Source organism: Echinops telfairi, unplaced genomic scaffold, assembly GCF_000313985.2.
Source record: "Echinops telfairi isolate 266 unplaced genomic scaffold, ASM31398v2 ScPeMD7_7427;HRSCAF=8465, whole genome shotgun sequence".
Classification (NCBI taxonomy): Eukaryota; Metazoa; Chordata; class Mammalia; order Afrosoricida; family Tenrecidae; genus Echinops; species Echinops telfairi.
The window spans coordinates 15,575,024-15,592,022 of NW_022111327.1; the positions used below are offsets into that span (position 1 = coordinate 15,575,024).

The window sequence follows — 16,999 nt, forward strand, 5'->3', positions numbered from 1 at the left end:
TTTTTCATTTGTGATTTAGAACCAGTGAAGTCGTTTTACCAAATTCTCTGGGAAGAGGGTTCTTTGTGACTACCTCTTACCCCGTACTGTGTGTTACCTTCATGTCGGTACACTAGGGAAGCAGTGTAATTTTTTTTTTTTAATTAATCAATTTATTGGGGCTCATACAATTTATCACAATACATAGATCAATTGTGTAAAGCACATCTATACATTTGTTGCCCTCATCATTCCCAAAATTCTCTTGCCTCCTGGGTTCCCGGAATCCGCTCATCGGGAAGCAGTGTAATTTAATGATGCAGCTCAAGATTTCCAGTTTGGAATCCTGACTCATCCGCTTGATAGTTGTGTCCTTGGACATACTATTGTTGGGTGTCAAGTCAGTTGCTTTATTTTTTTAAAAAAAGAAGCATTTATTTAAAATATAGATGAGTGGCTCTGTGGTCAGCTGTCCTTGTCGTTCTGTGCTGCTTCCACAAGAAAAACTGATTGTCACAGGCTCACAACTACCTTCTCGGGAGAAATAAGGGTCCACAGAGATGACAGCAAAGAAAGAACGACTTCAGACACGTGATGAATACTTGCTGGAAAACGCAGTGTGACATTATTTCCAGTGATACCAACATTCCCAGAGGCCAAGTATCAGAGGCAAAAGGGTTGAAATATGACCAGGAAAACTGTTTTCAAATTTCCCAATTCACTTTTTAGAGTTAGTCAGTCACTAAAATCAAAATTTGGCCTTCACAAGCAGAATTTTTAAGTCCATTCAAAGTGTCTGGTATATCTTTGTGGGTCTATTCGTTTGCAGATGGAACCAGCTTCTTCATATCGTACATTCTCATGTTGCCACTTCTTTATATGCTATCCAATTTCTTTAAGCTAAAGGGAGTGAGTCCCAGCAGGGCCACGCAGATAAGAAAGTTCCCTATGGAGGAGAGCACGCTCCCATGCATCATCCGTTTCATTTCCAGCTTCGGCGCGAGGCCCTCAGGCTGAAACATGGTGAGGATCTAGGAGCTCCTCAGTTAGCCGCTTCTCGCTTCTCGCCCGGATCTCGGCCCCTCCAGTCAGTGTTGACTCACAGAACACACCACTGCCTGGTGGTTATGAGGGGTCATGATGTATTTCTCTAAAGATTGGTCTCTTCAACATTTCCAAAGTACATAAGCGACCTCTCTATCCTCACTTTCAAGGAATGTTCTAGGTGTATTTCTTCCAAAACAGATTTGTTTGTTCTTCTGGCAGTCTATGGTAGTTTCAGTATTGTGCAACAGCACTGTAATTCACAGTTTACATTCATGTTTAATGTCCCTTACTTAGAGTCCAACTTTCACATGCTTTTGAAAATACCACGACTGGGCCTGGCTTAATGCCCCCATAAAGTGACCACTGAAGATACAAGTGTTATAGCAAAGTGTGGTGAAGAAAGCAGATGTTGCCCATCTATTAGAAAGAATAGCGTCTGGAGTCTTAGGCTTTTCTTAAAAACAAGCAGCCATCTAAGTGAGACGTCAACTAAATCCACACAGAAAAAGTGCACGAGGCTATGTAATCCAAGAACTGTAAAAATAGAAACCAAGCCTAGACGAGGGAACAGTAGTATAGCCTAAATTCTGAACACCCAGTTTGCAGAAGTCCATGGATAACAGTGAAAACCCCGAACCCATTCGCAAGGCCTTTATGTGGATTAATCAAGCTCCAGGGGACCCCCCTCTGACTATGGACCAGGGCTGGGAAAGGCCTGGCTACAAGACTGAGAACATTGTACTTAGGTCCAAATCTGACACTTTGGCATTTGACCTCTCTCTGGATCCAATAACTCTTCTAGTTTTTAACATTTTCGACTTCATTTTCAATCGAGGCTTTTCTGTTATACTCTGTTGTTGGGCTGTTTGCGTTTTGTTCTGATTTTGTATGTTTTTCTGCATGTGAAACCCAGGAAAGGTTAACCTGTAGAGACAACAACTGGTTTAGTAGTTTCAAAGGGACAGGGCAGGGGAGGTGGGCGGGAAATGGAGAGCTAACAACAATAAGTGCAAGGAGGAAGAACTGACCTGGAATTGATAGTGGTGACAGTTGCACAACTCTTATGAATTGTGATTAAACTATTGAAATGTAGGATACGTGAATTTTATGTTAGCAAAACTGTCAGAAATTAATAAACTAATCGAAAAAGAAAATACCACGGTTTAGGTGTCTTGTGCAGCAGATTGGCCCAATGCAATCCATCATTTGATTTCTTGATTGCTGCTTCCACGGATACAGTCCATGGGCTCATCAGTTACCCTCAAGAAGCCTGTTCCCTTATCTGTACAATGAGGATGATAATACTTTCCTCATTGTGTTGTCCTGAGGATTGGGGGACATAACCAATATAAAAATATCTGGCCCATAGAAGGCTTATATTAATTTTCTTTTTACCTACTACCATATTAGGTGAATCTTGCATTTAAAAATGCATTCTTAGGAGATGGGTTTTTATAGTGGGAATTTCACACTGCCCATTAGGTGGAAGGAATTGAAATTCTGGGGCAGTTGAGCTTTTTCAATACTTTCATACTCAACAGTATACATATAATCCTTTAAAGTTTCCAACAGATTTGAATACAGTATTTTAAACAAGCAAATGTGATGCGCAAAGATTAACTCTAATTGTGTCTCAGAAACTATTATTGTAGGCTCCCCCCCCCCCCCCGTTTGTCTAACTTGTACTTTTAAGATACAGAAGACAACAACAACAACAAAGATACAGAAGACATATCTCTTGGGAATCCAGGTATCTTAGGGATTTTTTGTACCATCTCACCACAGCATACAATATGTTCATAGTACTGACTGTGCCTTATTTTCCCATGAGATTGAGGTTTTTATTAGAGTTGTAATAGTTTCTTATTTATATCTGCGTCTCTAATGCCTAGCACAGTCCCTGGTTCATAATAGGTGTTCTAGAAATTATATCCTACTAACATTTTTGTGTGATGCTAAGTGGTAGGTATTTTCTCTCCATTTTATAGAGGAGCAAACCTTAGCACAGAGAAGTTTTCAAGGTCACACAGTTCAGCAGTAGAGCTAGAATTTGACACCAGTCTGACTATCTCCAGAGCGCATGCTCTTAATATTATAATGCCTCTTCCCTAAGAATGGAGGGATGCCACCTGGGATATGGGTTAGGGGTTTCCCCAAAGGCAGTTAGAAGTATTTCAACGGAGGACCAGGAGCCTGAAGCATATCTCATCTGGAGGAAACTGGGAGCGTGTGTGTGTGTGTGTGTGTGTGTGTGTGTGTGTGTGTGTGTGTGTCTGTGTCCTGAGGCTTGGAAAGAATTTTATATAATAATGTATATCCTATTTTATATAATATTTCTATTTCTAGTAATGGAGGTTGAGACAGTCAACTATTCCCTTGGAATGTATTTTGTTCATTAATACATATATTTCTATAGTAAAGTAGAGGGGCCTTTTTATTGCAACTCCCCACATTTCTTAATAGGTCTATTATTGTCAACTTCCCATTCCTTTATAAAGATTACTTTGACAGCTTGGTTAAGAGAGTTGATATAATTTTAGGGAATCTACTATATTGTTAGTGAAAATCATATGTGATTAAGAGTGAAGATGTTGCTTTTAACAGTGAAAACTTTGAGTCAGTAACTACTAATTTTTCTTGAATCCTTGGAAAATGAATCTTTGTAGAACAAAAATATTCAGCTGAGTTTATCCTGTTAACTCCAATTTATTTTTCATTTCTAATACTCAGGTTAAATATTTTTCTTTTTGACTCAAAACCATCGTCCTAGCTATCACTGGACAATGTGTCAGAGATGGCCATAGAATCTGTTGGCATAGTGGTTTATAAATTGGGCTGCTAACCATAAGATCAGTAGTTCCAACCCACTAGCTACTCCTCTGGAGCAAGATGAGGCAGCCTGCTCTCAGGAAAATTTCCAGGCTCAGATACCTGCAGGGGTAGTTCTACCCTGTCCTGTAGGGTCTCCATGAGATGAGATTGACTGCATGGTAGCAAGTTTGATTTTTTGGGAGGATCTGTTGATCCTTGTAAGATTATTGCTTCTACAAATTGTAATCCTGGATTGTTGTGGTTTTCTTGAGCTGCTTTTAAAATACTTTTCCTTTTTCTATTCTTGCTCTCAGATGTCGTATCTTACTATTTTCAGTGTGCCCCCTTGTGATGTGTCACAGTCTTAAAAACTATACTTCTTGGCCAGTTTTAATTGTACCGGAAGGACCAAGGGGTGTATCAGTTAGTAATATAAATACGCATCGTGCTTGAGCTCTGTGACACATGTTGTCAGTGAGGCATCTTATTTATTGTATGTTTGCTATGGTTTGAATAGATGAAATTACTACGAAATTGGCACAGTCTAGACATTCTGAAGTATTCGTTTTATGTGTTAAAAAGGATGATTTGACTTAATATTCAGAAGTTCAGATAATTTGCTAGTGGAATGTGTCAGTGACTTTTCTAATTGAATTTCCCTGGGAAGCACGGAAAGATGGTCAAGTATGTTCTATCCGAAAGGGGGAGAAAAGCCAACAAAGACTTTGGGTGGTAATTTCATGAGCAACATTAACTAGACACCTTGCAGGTGAGTGGTTGAGCTAGTTACTGACTCCGGAGACATAATACTTCATAAGGAAGACAAACGTGGAGGGTGCATTGCAAACAGCAAAGAAGAAGTTAAAGCTCTAGGTGTTTTAGGAAAGGTGTTCAGGAAATCTCAGATAAAAGCTTTTGAATGAAATGAAAGAGAGTAGACCCGGAAGGTGGAAGCTGAGAAGGAGAATGAAAGATTAAGCAAATTAGAAGGAAAGTGTGAGTAGGGTGACAGAGAAGAGACATTACAGTGAGGCGTGGGGCTGGAGCAAGAATTTCCTGGGGATCTTAGTCAGCAGGATCATATTTAGAAGGCAGAACGAGACTGGTAACCAGTTGTTGACTTTAAGAGGCAGTCATTGGGAACAGTATAAAGAATAGTGGGCCAAAGTCAGCATTCAAAATTCAAAGAAGAGAATGTGATTACATTTATAATAGGAAGAGGATTTATAATCAGATAACTCTGGGTTAGATTTCTGGCTTCATCATTTCAGTTTTGATTGCACAGTTTCTCTGAGTTTCAGTATCCTTACTGACATATTTCAGTGATGTCTCCCTTGAAGAGCAGTAAGAATCTCTGGAAATGTTGCCTAGGAGAGTGGTTGGCAATTAGTTGGTGTTTATCAAATGCTCACTAATGTTAAGGAGTAACTGTAGCCTGAAGAAATAATATCATCTCCTATTGTTGTAACCAGGTGGCATCTCGTCAATTCAGATTTGTAGTGAACACGTACAACAGAACGCATAGTGCACAATCAAATGAAACATGGCCCGGCTCTTGGTCATCCTCATGATTGTGGCTATGTTGGAGCCCATTGTCGTAGCCACAGTCCATCTCGCGGAGGGGCATCCTCTTTTTCAAGTAAAATCAAATCCTTGAAAGCTTCAATATTGTCTTCATTTAGCATGGCATTTGTAATTGGTCCAGTTGTGAGATTTTCGTTTTCTCTACATTGAGGTGTAACCACACTGAAGGCATGGATCTCCCTAGTGACTTAAATGGTACAACTATTTTTATGTTATTTTATGCTCGGGCTTTCAGTTTCCAAATCACAATTACATGATATCATTTGTTTTATGGCACATCGTTAGTTTATTGTTTTGACTGTTGTTGTTATTGCTCCTGCTTCTACTTCTATTGCCACTGTAGTTTATGATTGGGTGGGTAGATGGGCATCTTGGACATTACATAGTGCAGATAGTACCTGATTTAAAGATGAAATTACTGCAGCTTAGAAAAGTAATTGACCCTATGTCACAAAATCAGTAATTGGTGGAGTGAGGAGGAAACCCCAAGTCTTTTGTACTCCTCGTCTGGTAGCAATGAGTGTAGATATTTAGTAAAGTCAGCCTTTTACAATTATTTACTTATAATGAAAGTAAAACTAATGGGTCTTATAGAAAAGTAAAAATTCACAGAAGGGCAACACCATCACATGTTTGATTTTGACCTAATTTGCTTTTAAGTACTTTTTAAAATGATAATTTGCAACATAGTAGGAATTAGATTGTGAGTATTACCTTACCTTAGAGTCATCACTTTGGCTAATGGCCCACCAGCCATTAATCAAACTGCTAAGATACAAAGACTTAGCAGTGTGTATATATATATATACTCTCCTCTCTTATCTTTCCATTTAGTCTATTTTATTTATCCCCTCATCTTCACTTCTTTTGCCACTATTTTCTTCTAAGGTCTCCATATTACTTTTTAAACTATCATGGGAGTCCACAAATTCTCACCTACTACTACTTTCTCTATTTTCCCATTCATCTTTCACACTCTGGTTAGTGCTTCACAACTACTCTTTCCTGATTTAAAAAAAAAACAGTTTTATTGGCACTTCATCAAAGTATCATACAATTCAGTAGTTCAGTCATACGAAGAAGAGTTGTACAATCATTACCACAATAAGTTGTAGAACACGTTCTTATTTTGTTATTAATGTCATTGTTCTTTTTAACTTGTGGCATGCATATGCACAACAAAACATTTTCCAATTGAGCAACCTCTACATGTATAATTCAGTGCCATTGATTTTACTTTTCGTGTTGTGCAGCCATTATTGATATCCTTTTCCAAATGATTTCACCACCATGAACATCAACTCAATGGCCCCCAAGCAAAAACTCTTCCTCCTTCATTCATGGTAACCATCGGTCAACTTTGGTTTCTTTTTAGTAGTTTTCTTGATATAAAATTAACACATCATACACTCCCATAGTTGTTACCTATAGAATTGTCTACAGATCATCACAATCAGTTCTCGTGCTCCCCCCCCTCCAGCATTCACTGTTGACTCCCCAATGCCCCTTACTCTCCCCAACCCAGTTCCTGATAAACTATTGCATAAGTTATTGTTTCTATGCATCCACTACTTTTGTGTTTCATAGCCTGGGAAACCTAACAGAAAATCAAAAACAAAATGAAACATAAATAAGAAAATGATATAAGAATATAAAGACAAAAAGAAAGAGCAGGAAAGAAAAGATTACCAACAATACTTAAAAAGCCAGAGAACAAATTCCTGTCGTGAAAAAGTGAGACATATTTGAGCTTAGAGCAAATTCAGGTTGAGTTAGGAGGGAGGGCATCTGACCATGCATCATTATGCTATAGCTTGATATACTATGATAAAATTCTGAGAATCTCGGGTAGTAAAGTCATTAGAGTCCTTTGCCTGTGGCCTGAGGGTATGTGCCAGAGGCTTTATCCGACTAGATGGTCTGCAGAAAGATTGGGGGCTCCTATCATCCTCCATAGCCTTCTACAAATTGAGTCTTCATAATTGAAACTCTGAAAGTTTTCCCTTCATCATATGTGGATTTTGTTGTTGCCTTCTCTGGATCACACAGACTGGTATGCTTCTTCCATGTGGACTTAGTTGACACCTTACTTAGATGACTGCTTGTTCAAATACAAGCCTTAAAGACCCCAGACACTATTCCAATTGATAACCTGGCACCATCTGCTTTCTTCATCACACTTTGCTGTAGCACCCTTATCTTCAGTGATCGCTTTGTGGAGGCGAGTATTGAGAATGGTCCTGTTGTAAGAACTAAATGTTCTTGGATTGGGCTTAGAATTAAGTTGGAGCCCAGAATCCATCTGCTTGTTCATGGGATGTGAAAGATTCTGGTTTACTTTGGTGGTTATATTATGACAAAAACCACCACCACCACCACCACCACCACCAACAACAACAAAAACAGACAGACAGCCCCCCAAACAACAACAACAACAGCAACAACAAACAAAATAGAGAAACATTGTCAGTCATCTTCCTAGGATATATGACAATTGCATTGATAACATAATGCATCCAATGGTATAGAATTTAAGGTACTGTTAATATGAGGAGTTTATGGGATCATAGTCCAACTACAAGCTGCAACCCATGAGTTGTTGCTTTGCACAGATTGATTTCTTAATTCATTGTGCTCTGTCTACATTGAACATGTGGGTTAGTGCTAGGGGAAAATTTCCTATAACATTTCTTTTTCAAAACATTTATTATTAGTTGGGAGATAATACATATATCATTCCATAGTTCAATCACAACAAGCAGTTTTGTACAGTTGCTACCACAATCAGTTTCCAAACATTCATTTTCTTCCTGGACTCCTTGACATTGTCTCCCTTCCCCCTACTCACTCACCACTGTACACCCTCCCCACCCCTTACCCCTAAAATCCTTATTCTGCTACCTATAGTTCATCAGTCCTGGGTTTCAAATACCGACAAACAAAAAAACATATAACACAGCTTCAAGAGGGTGACCCCCAATGACATAACACCTCCGAAATAAACCCTAATATGAACAAACAAAAACAAAACAAACCATAAAAATAAAACATGCTGAAAATCAGATCCGGTCCAGCTTGCATCAAAGGTGGGGGAATCAACTGACAGTGTTTTCATTGTGTAACATTTCTTACAAGTGCAGATACTTGCCTCAGATTAAAACCTGTCATATTAATGCAAGTGGAGCATTGAGCTACTTAATATACTGTGGTTCTGCGTCTCCTTTCATTAGAAACCCACAAAGCCAAGGGTTCCATCCAAGATCCAATGACCACCATTTCAAGTCTTGGGGTGGCCATCCTTTGCTTCCTCTCCCATCAGTCTTTCAGTCTAATTCCAAGTGTACAGGTAGTTTTGAGGTAGGGTCCAGTTCGTTCAGTCGGGCTTCCACATTGAGTCCTTCTGGTGTGGCCCTTGGGAGATGCTATATTAGCCATACGGCCAGCGTCTAAGGTCACCATAGTGCCTAGTCCATGGTGTGGCTCACCGAGGGTTGGGTAGAAACGCATTCAAAGTGTCTACCCAGGAACATAGAACCAGGTTTATTCTCCCTTTAGATCCCCTACAATTATTGTTTAACATCCTTTCCCAATGTGAGGTTGCTCCTTTCCAGTTACCCACCAGACCCACCAACATCTACATTTCTGTGCCTCCTCTGAAATGCAGATGCTCCTCTCCCTTGGTCTCTCTCTCTGTCTTATAACAATCCCCATACAATAATTATATCACGCATACTTCTACACATGTTGCCATCATCATTTTCTAAACATTTACTTTCTATTGAACCCTTGGTATCAGCCCCTCATTTTATAAGTTATTATTATCTTCATATCTTACACCGACCGCTGTCTCCCTTCACTCATGCTTCTGTTGTTCTGTCCCCCTGTGGGGGGGGCGGGGGGGGGGGCGGCGGGATGCATCATTCATTGTGATCGGTTCTCCCCCACTCCCCCCCTACCCTCGGTATTTCTCCTCCCATTTGTATTCCTGAGGGACAGAAATCTGACCTGGATTCCGTGTCTCCTGCGTTCTTCTCTGTACCAGTGTACATGTTCTGACCTAGCCAGAAGTGAAAGGCAGGACTGGGGTCATGATAGTGGGGATGACATAGACTCAAAGACACAGAGGACCATTGTGTGTTTCATTGGTCCAATACTGCACCATGCTTGACTCATCCCTTCCTTGTGACCTTTCTGTGAGGGGTTGTTCTATTGTCTACAGATGGGGTTTAGGACTCTGCTCTGACCCACCTTGTTCTCAACAATATGTTTTTTGTTTTATTTTGGGTCTTCAGGTGCCTTTTACTTGATTCTGTCAACACCTCATGAACGTACAGGCTGGTGTGCTTCTTCCATGTGGGCTTGTTGCTTTTCTGCTAGGTGGCCACTTGTTTAACTTCAAGTCTTTAAGACCTCAGATACTTTATCTTTTGATAACTAGGCACCATCAGTTTTTTTCACCACATTTGCTTATGCACCCATATTTTCTTCAGCAATCATGTTGGGGTGGGGGGTGGCGAGCATCACAGAAAGCCACCTTGTTAGAACAAAGTGTTCTTGTGTTGAGGGAGGGCTTGAGCATGGGCCCAAAGTCTGTCCACTTCCTCAATGTATTGCCATATAAATATATGTAAATAGGCCAATACCTCTATTTTAATGAATTAATATATTTACATATGTACACACATATGTTTATACCTCTCTCCATAGCTTTGCTTTCTAGATCTTTCTTCTGTTTCCTTTTACCTTCCTCCTGTCCCACTCTCACGCTTGCCCTTCTTCTGTCTCTTAGTAATTCCTCTCAGCTAGATTGCTTTTGCTCCAATACCACCAGGATCTCTATGTCCTCTTTGTTGTTGATTTTATTTCCCTAGTTGTTCCCTTCTATCGAGTTGTTTGCTCACTGCTCCTTTCCCCTGCTTCCTCCTTCCCCCAAGTCCCTCTAGAACCATCGGTCCTATTGCTTTCTCCTCAGGCTTGCTTCCCATTCCTATCTTATATAGGTAGGAAAAACAACAGGAATGGAGACAAAATTAAAAGAAAACGAAAGATTGAAGAAAAAGAGGAAGAAAACCTAGCAAAAAACCTGAAAAAGCATACATAATTCCAGGTCTGTTCCCTGAGCTTTATGACTATTACGCCACCAGTCCTGGGGTGTTCTGGGAAACTGTCCCTCTTAGTCTGACGTGTTTTTTTGGGGCTCCTCGGGGGCTTTGTGGCTTTGCTCCTGTTGCTTATCTGTTAGGTTTTCTTCTTGGTTTGCCCCAATGTATGGGTGGAGTGTGTGTGTGTGTGAGATCAGCCTCACTCCCTACCCTGTGTCCCCAGTATTGTCCTCTGTTGCTGTATGCTCCAGTGAGGGGACATCATGTTTCAAGCTGTTGTTGGCCCTACAGTCCTCTTTGTGCCTTAGGAACTCTGTGCAAGGACATCGTCCTCAGGGCTCGGTGTGCTGGTATGGAGTCTAATTACTCGCTTTCTCTTTTTCCTTCTTGGTTTAATTACATGTGGACATGGCATGCCTGCCCCTCTCCCCAACATGTAGGTTTAGTGTTGTCCTCTGTAGCACACACTTCTAGGGAGGGGGTCAGTTTGGCTCTGATTGGGGCAGCCTTGTAGACCTCTTTGTTCATGAGTTGCGCCCCTGCTCTTAACTTGCTTTTCCAGTAAGATTCTTCTCTCATTCCTGTGGAGTGCCTGTTGACTCATCGCAGCCTTGTCTCAGTGTTGTATAGCATCAAGTGAATGGTCTTCTCCCTTTTCCTCCTTCTTGAAGGAGTAGCCCCGGTCAATGGGAGGTCTCCTCTTTCAAGGTGGTTTTTATGACATGCACATAAGGGGGGTGATGGCCAGTAGGCAGACTTTCTACCCCTTTGTTTGGGTATTGGCCTCTAAGATTTGTTTAATTGGTGTTTCTCTTATAGTAGTGAACTCATACAATATTTATCCGTTTGTGATCAACTAACTTTTACTTAGCATAATGGTTTCTAGGTCCTTCCATGGCATGCAGTGTTTCATGCTTTCATTGCTATTTTTCAGGGATGCAAAGTATTCCATTGTGTGTATGTACCATAGTTTCTTTATCCATTCTTCCACTGTTGGGCATTTAGGCTTCTTCTAGTTTCTTGCTATTGTGAACTGTGCTGCTATGAACATGGTAGAGCATACATCCACTCGTGCTGTGTCTCTTATTCTTTGTGGCATATGCTTAATAGCGGCATTGCTGAATTGTATGGGATTTATATTCTCCGTTACTTTAAGCAATCACAATATCGTGTTCCATATTGGTTGTATAGATTTACAAGTCTCCCAACTGTGTATATGAGTTCCATTCTCTCCACAACCTCTCCAGTATTTGTTGTTTTCTGTTTGTGTGTGTGTGTGTTCTAATGGGCTAGCATTGTGAGTGTAAGGTAGTATCTCATAGTGGTTTTAGTTTGCATCTCCTGGATGACTAGTGATCTCAAGCATTTTTTTCATGTGCTTGTTAGCCATTTGTATTTCATTTTTGGTGAACTCTCTTCATATCATTTTCCTACTTCTTAATTGGGTCATTTTTTTAAAAAATTGAGCTGTTGTGTAGTTCTGTAGATTTTGGTAATTAGACCCTTGTCCAATGTGTCATTGGTAAAAATATTTTCCCCAATCTGTGGACTCCCATTTTACTCTCCTGAGGAAATCTTACAATGTGTACGCATGAGTGGTTGTATTTCAACAGAATACACAGTTGAGTCAGTTTATTTAATTCTAATTTTGCTTTGCAAGACTACTTTTAATTTAAATGTGTTTTAAAATTAAGTAAAATATGTACACAATTCCAAAGACATATCTTCCAGAAAGCATAGAGTCAAAGAACTCAAATTATGACCCCTGCCCTCTCCTCATATAGATAACCATCCCACTCCCCTTTTCTTAGATAGAGCAATAGGTACACTATTTTCTTTCTTTTAAAGTTTTATTGTGATTTAAATGAAAGTTTCTAGAACAGATCATCAGTTTTCTAGTCAACATTTCAAATATAATTCTGATTATTTTGTCTCTGTTGCTGTTGTTTTTCCTACCTATATAAGATAGGAATGGGAAGCAAGCCTGAGGAGAAAGCAATGGGACCGATGGTTCTAGAGGGACTTGGGGGAAGGAGGAAGCAGGGGAAAGGAACAGTGAGCAAACAACTCGATAGAAGGGAACAACTAGGGAAATAAAATCAACAACAAAGAGGACATAGAGATCCTGGTGGTGTTGGAACATTCTTCTCAGTCTGACATCACTTATAGCTCTGTTTCCATCCTTCCTTCTCTCCTAATCCTATGCACTTTGTCATTGAGTAAATGCTGTCCTGTTGATCTTCAGTGACTGATTATTCTAATGTGGGAGTGAGTTCAGTTCCCAATCTGAAGGGTAGAGTCCATAGTCTTTGTGATTTTGAGTTTGCTCCACTTTTTTCCCTGCTGTCCACAAGACCTTCTGTGATCCTTTTCAGAGAAATTGTTAGTGGTAGCTGGCCACACTATTTTCCATTGAACCTTTTTTTGACTTAAGTTTTGAGAATGATGAGGGCAATGAATGTACAAACGTGCTTTACACAATTGATGTATGTATCGATTGTGATAAGAGTTGTACGAGCCCCTAATAAAATGATTTTTTCAAAAAAGAAGATATCCTGGAGATAATTCTGCAGTACTATTTTGATTTATCCACCCTTCTGTTTCATAGCTATATAGTCCTCAATCCTACCACCTGTCATTCTGGGGTACTTTGGTTTTGTGTGTTATGTGTTGTTAGGATGCTGCAAGCTAGCCTACTGGTATTTCAAATATCAGCACGGTCCACCCTGTTGGAAAGGTTTGAATGGTGCTTCCAGACCAAGACAGAGTAGGGCAAAAAGTCCGGAGATCTACTTCTGAAAATTAGGCAATAAAAGCTCTATGAATCACAATAAAATATTATCTAATATATTGCTGGAAGATGAATTCCATGGATTGGAAGACATTCAAAATACACCATAGCTTGAGCATAGAACAAGTATCAGGAAGATGGTACACGGACTGCCGGTAGTTTCTTTTCTATTGTCTGTTATGGCTATTGTTTCATTCTATCTCATTGAGGATTCTCCTAAATTTCCTTGGTCCCCTAGTGATGTCATTTTATATTGATTGATGTGTTCAAAGTAAAGGACCCCAAATCTAGCCATCCTTCCTTCAAAGCAACCTTGTTGTATTTCTTATAAAACTGCTTTTTCATGTGTTCATCACATTAAATATATGAGCTACTGTTGTCAGAGGCAGATTGAACCTTTTCTCCTGCATGTTTATATATATGTCCATTGCCAGCATGACAGGAGTGGCAGATATTATTTTCATATTTCTAAAAACAAATTTCTTGTATATTAAGTTTTAAAATTTCTTTTGTGCAGATCCATTTTTAAACTCAAACAGGTGGGTATCTTTATAAACTCTCAGGGGTTAGTGTGTGGCCAGGTTGGTGTGGCAGAGCAGTGAGGCAGTGTGGGGACCACACTGCAGAACAGGCCACTCTCCTGCTCTGCGTGGAAAAAATGGCATCAATCTGTAATTGTAGGGCCACCTCTACAAAATGTCACTAGGTGGGCTTTATATAAACACAGACCAAGACGAAAACAACTTCTACTTTGGGGGAGAGGGTGGGATGAAGGATAAGCACACGTAGCTTTTATTATAGGAAATGAACTGATTTTTATTAACTGCTTAGCTTATATAAAATGCTGAAATTGAAAGGACCCCATGCCCACCCTCATAACGGGGAACAAAGTACCAGGTATAATACCAAAAGAAGATAATGTGTGCACAGCAGTGGATGTATGACAGTGTTTCTCAAAAGTGATGATAAACTATCACATTTTAAAAATTCCATGTTTTTGTGGAATCAGGGCTGTTGAGTTTTAACTTTTGGCCAATTAAGATCCTAGGTGATCAGCATATGAACCACTTTTTCTGTTGACTGAATTTGCTACATAATCTAGGAATTCTAAGGCAAAACACCCTTATGTGAAAGCTCTGTGATATGCCTATGGGGTGTTCTAGCTAACTCTGGATCACAGAAATACGTAAAAATGTTGTATATTGACCGGTAGGTATTTTCACAGCTTTGACTTGTGTTAAAGGTATTAGGGAAAGGCATACTTAATACAAACAAAATAAACAAGTATGCCCTAAGAATTGGCCTTTGATTTTAAGTATTTAATTTGTTCATATGAACTTTGTCAATAAAAATAGAAAATCCATGATGTCCTAAAAAACCCCAACTCTCTTAAAGGCCACAATATATTAAATACTCTTTGCCAACGTCACAGTTGAAACATTTCAATTCTCCTTCTGTCTTGCTTTCTCATATCCAGCTCCAAATGTAATCCTATGGATTATGACGGAAAAGAGAGTAGTTACCACGAAACCAAGTTGAATGCTTTGAGATGAATTTTGACAGTCCAACTGCTTAGAGTCTAATAAACTATTGCTGAAAAATTAATAATATTGATGCTGTCTGAACTAAAATTTTCATCATGAGCTTTTGGCCTTAATTGGGATTTTTATCTCAATCTCTGAGTTGTCTTTTTCTTTTGATACTCCTAATGGCATAGTAAGGAGCCCTGGTGACACAACGGACTAAGTATTGGGCTGTTAACTATAATGCTGGCAGTTCAAACTCATCAGCCGCTGCACAGGAGAAAGATATGGCAGTCTACTTGTGCAAAGATTTAAAGCCCCGGAAATTGTTTGGAGCAGTTCTATGTTGTCAGAATTGACATGCCAACAGCAGGTTTGGTTTGGGTTTGATTTTTTGACTCAGAGGCCAGTGCTTTACTCACTTCACCTCAGATCTGGCCCTGTAATTATAAAAGATTTTGGAGACAATTTTAAAGCCTCTTAAGGATTCTGAAGTCGGTGTGCTTTGCAAATGTCTTTAGGTTTTCATTCCACTTTCCAGTAAACAAATCTGTAAATCATAGTCCATGCAGTCAACATGATGGTGAGGTGAACTTCCAAAATAATATGCCAATATCCAATTAGCAGGGTTGTCCTTGAAGAGAAAAAAAATCTTGGTCCTAGATCAAAAGAGTGATGGATAAACATGCATTACATATTTTAAGTTGAAATGATAAGGAAAGTCATAAATTCTTTCAACTATAGCTTTTCTGAGTCATCAACTAACTATGGACCTGAATGTACCCCATAAGATTGCTACTGTGGTGGCATGGAAAGACGGTAGCAAAAGCATAAACGTTTCTGCACTGCCCTTTTATTTTGCCTTCCTTCATTTTGTTAAATTTGCAAAATAAATTCAAAATGATGTTGTGGACCTTGAAAAATGATGCCTTTTATTTGGACCAGAATGCTCTATTCCCTTGGGTCCCTTGCGCAGTAAAAGAAGAGTGACCTAATTAGCAAAGTGAAGATTTATGTTGGAACACTCTGTGTTTGGAATGCAACTTTCTAGGGAGTTCATATTGGTGCACTGCCACATAACAGTTTTTATTTAACCATGTTTGAAAGTCACTTAGGAAAAATACATGAAACAAAACACAAGTAAATGCATTGCACAGATTGTGATCAGAACAGGTTTGGATTGCTATTGTTTGTAATTTAATTAACTGACATGGATTCTGACTGAATGAGGATGGCAAATGGCACTATATCTTTTAAAAAGTAATTTTTGCCTTTGCAATGTAATGCTGAAGATTGTGACAAACACTTAAGGAGACAGTTAAATAAAATTTTCTCTAAGCCTGATCATCTGTAGGTTTCGATGGAGCTAAATACAAGAGGCTTCTTAATCCAGTATAAATAAATCATTGTGCAGCTAGAATTCAATATTACTTTATGATTGGTCACAACAACAGGTAATACATATAATCTAAATGCATATGCTTCAGAAAGTGTCATTAGTGTGATTTACCTTTTTATTTTTCAAAAAAAAATCTTATTAGAAATACAAGCAGGCTTCAAAAAGTTTGTGGAATTATGCCATTATCCTTCAATTCAATTTTTCTCTTGAAGCTTCCTCATGTAGTCACAAAAGTTTCAGGCATCTTGTACTCATATTGACTTACTTAGTTTTTGTAATTAATGAAAGCTTTTCAGTTAATGTTTTCTCATTTAAAAAAAAAACAAACGCTGCAGTTCTATCCTACCCTATAGGGTCGCTGTGAATCGGAATTGACTCTATGGAGATACATTTTTTGGCATTACAATATTTTTATGCCCTTTTGTTGTTTAGATATTGATGTGAGAATAGATTTGAGATTTCAGTTTTAGATTGAGTTACATTTTCTTCTTTTTAAAAAAATCATTTTATTGGGGCTTGTACAACTCTTATCACAATCCATTGATTCATTGTGTCAAGCACATTTGTACATTTGTTGCCCTCATCATTCTCAGAACATTAGCTTTCTACTTGAGCCCTTGGTATTAGCTCCTTATTTTTCCCCTCCCTCACCTCCCCCAGCCCCTCCCCCATTCTATCTCACCTTTCCTCCACATTCTCAGTATCCTCACTCTCACCACTGGTCCTGAGGGGTTCATCTGTCCTGGATTCCCTGTGTTTCCAG

The 16,999-nt window shown here is 39.2% G+C and overlaps 2 protein-coding genes across 4 annotated transcripts in view; one reads left to right on the plus strand and one right to left on the minus strand.

Annotated features, from left to right (window-relative positions):
• The window catches only part of KLHL13 (kelch like family member 13), a 204,177-nt gene that overhangs the window by 42,150 nt on the left and 145,028 nt on the right, over positions 1–16,999 (plus strand). The gene's annotated exons all lie outside the window — the stretch shown is intronic.
• Positions 855–1,001, minus strand: LOC115872589 (mitochondrial import receptor subunit TOM5 homolog). The gene has a single exon (XM_045298585.1). It carries the CDS (start codon positions 999–1,001, stop codon positions 855–857), a length of 147 nt encoding a protein of 48 aa, XP_045154520.1.

Coding starts and splice junctions, on each gene's coding strand:
- LOC115872589 (XM_045298585.1), bottom strand. CDS start 1,001: ATGTTTCAGCCTGAGGGCCTCGCGCCGAAGCTGGAAATGAAACGGATG.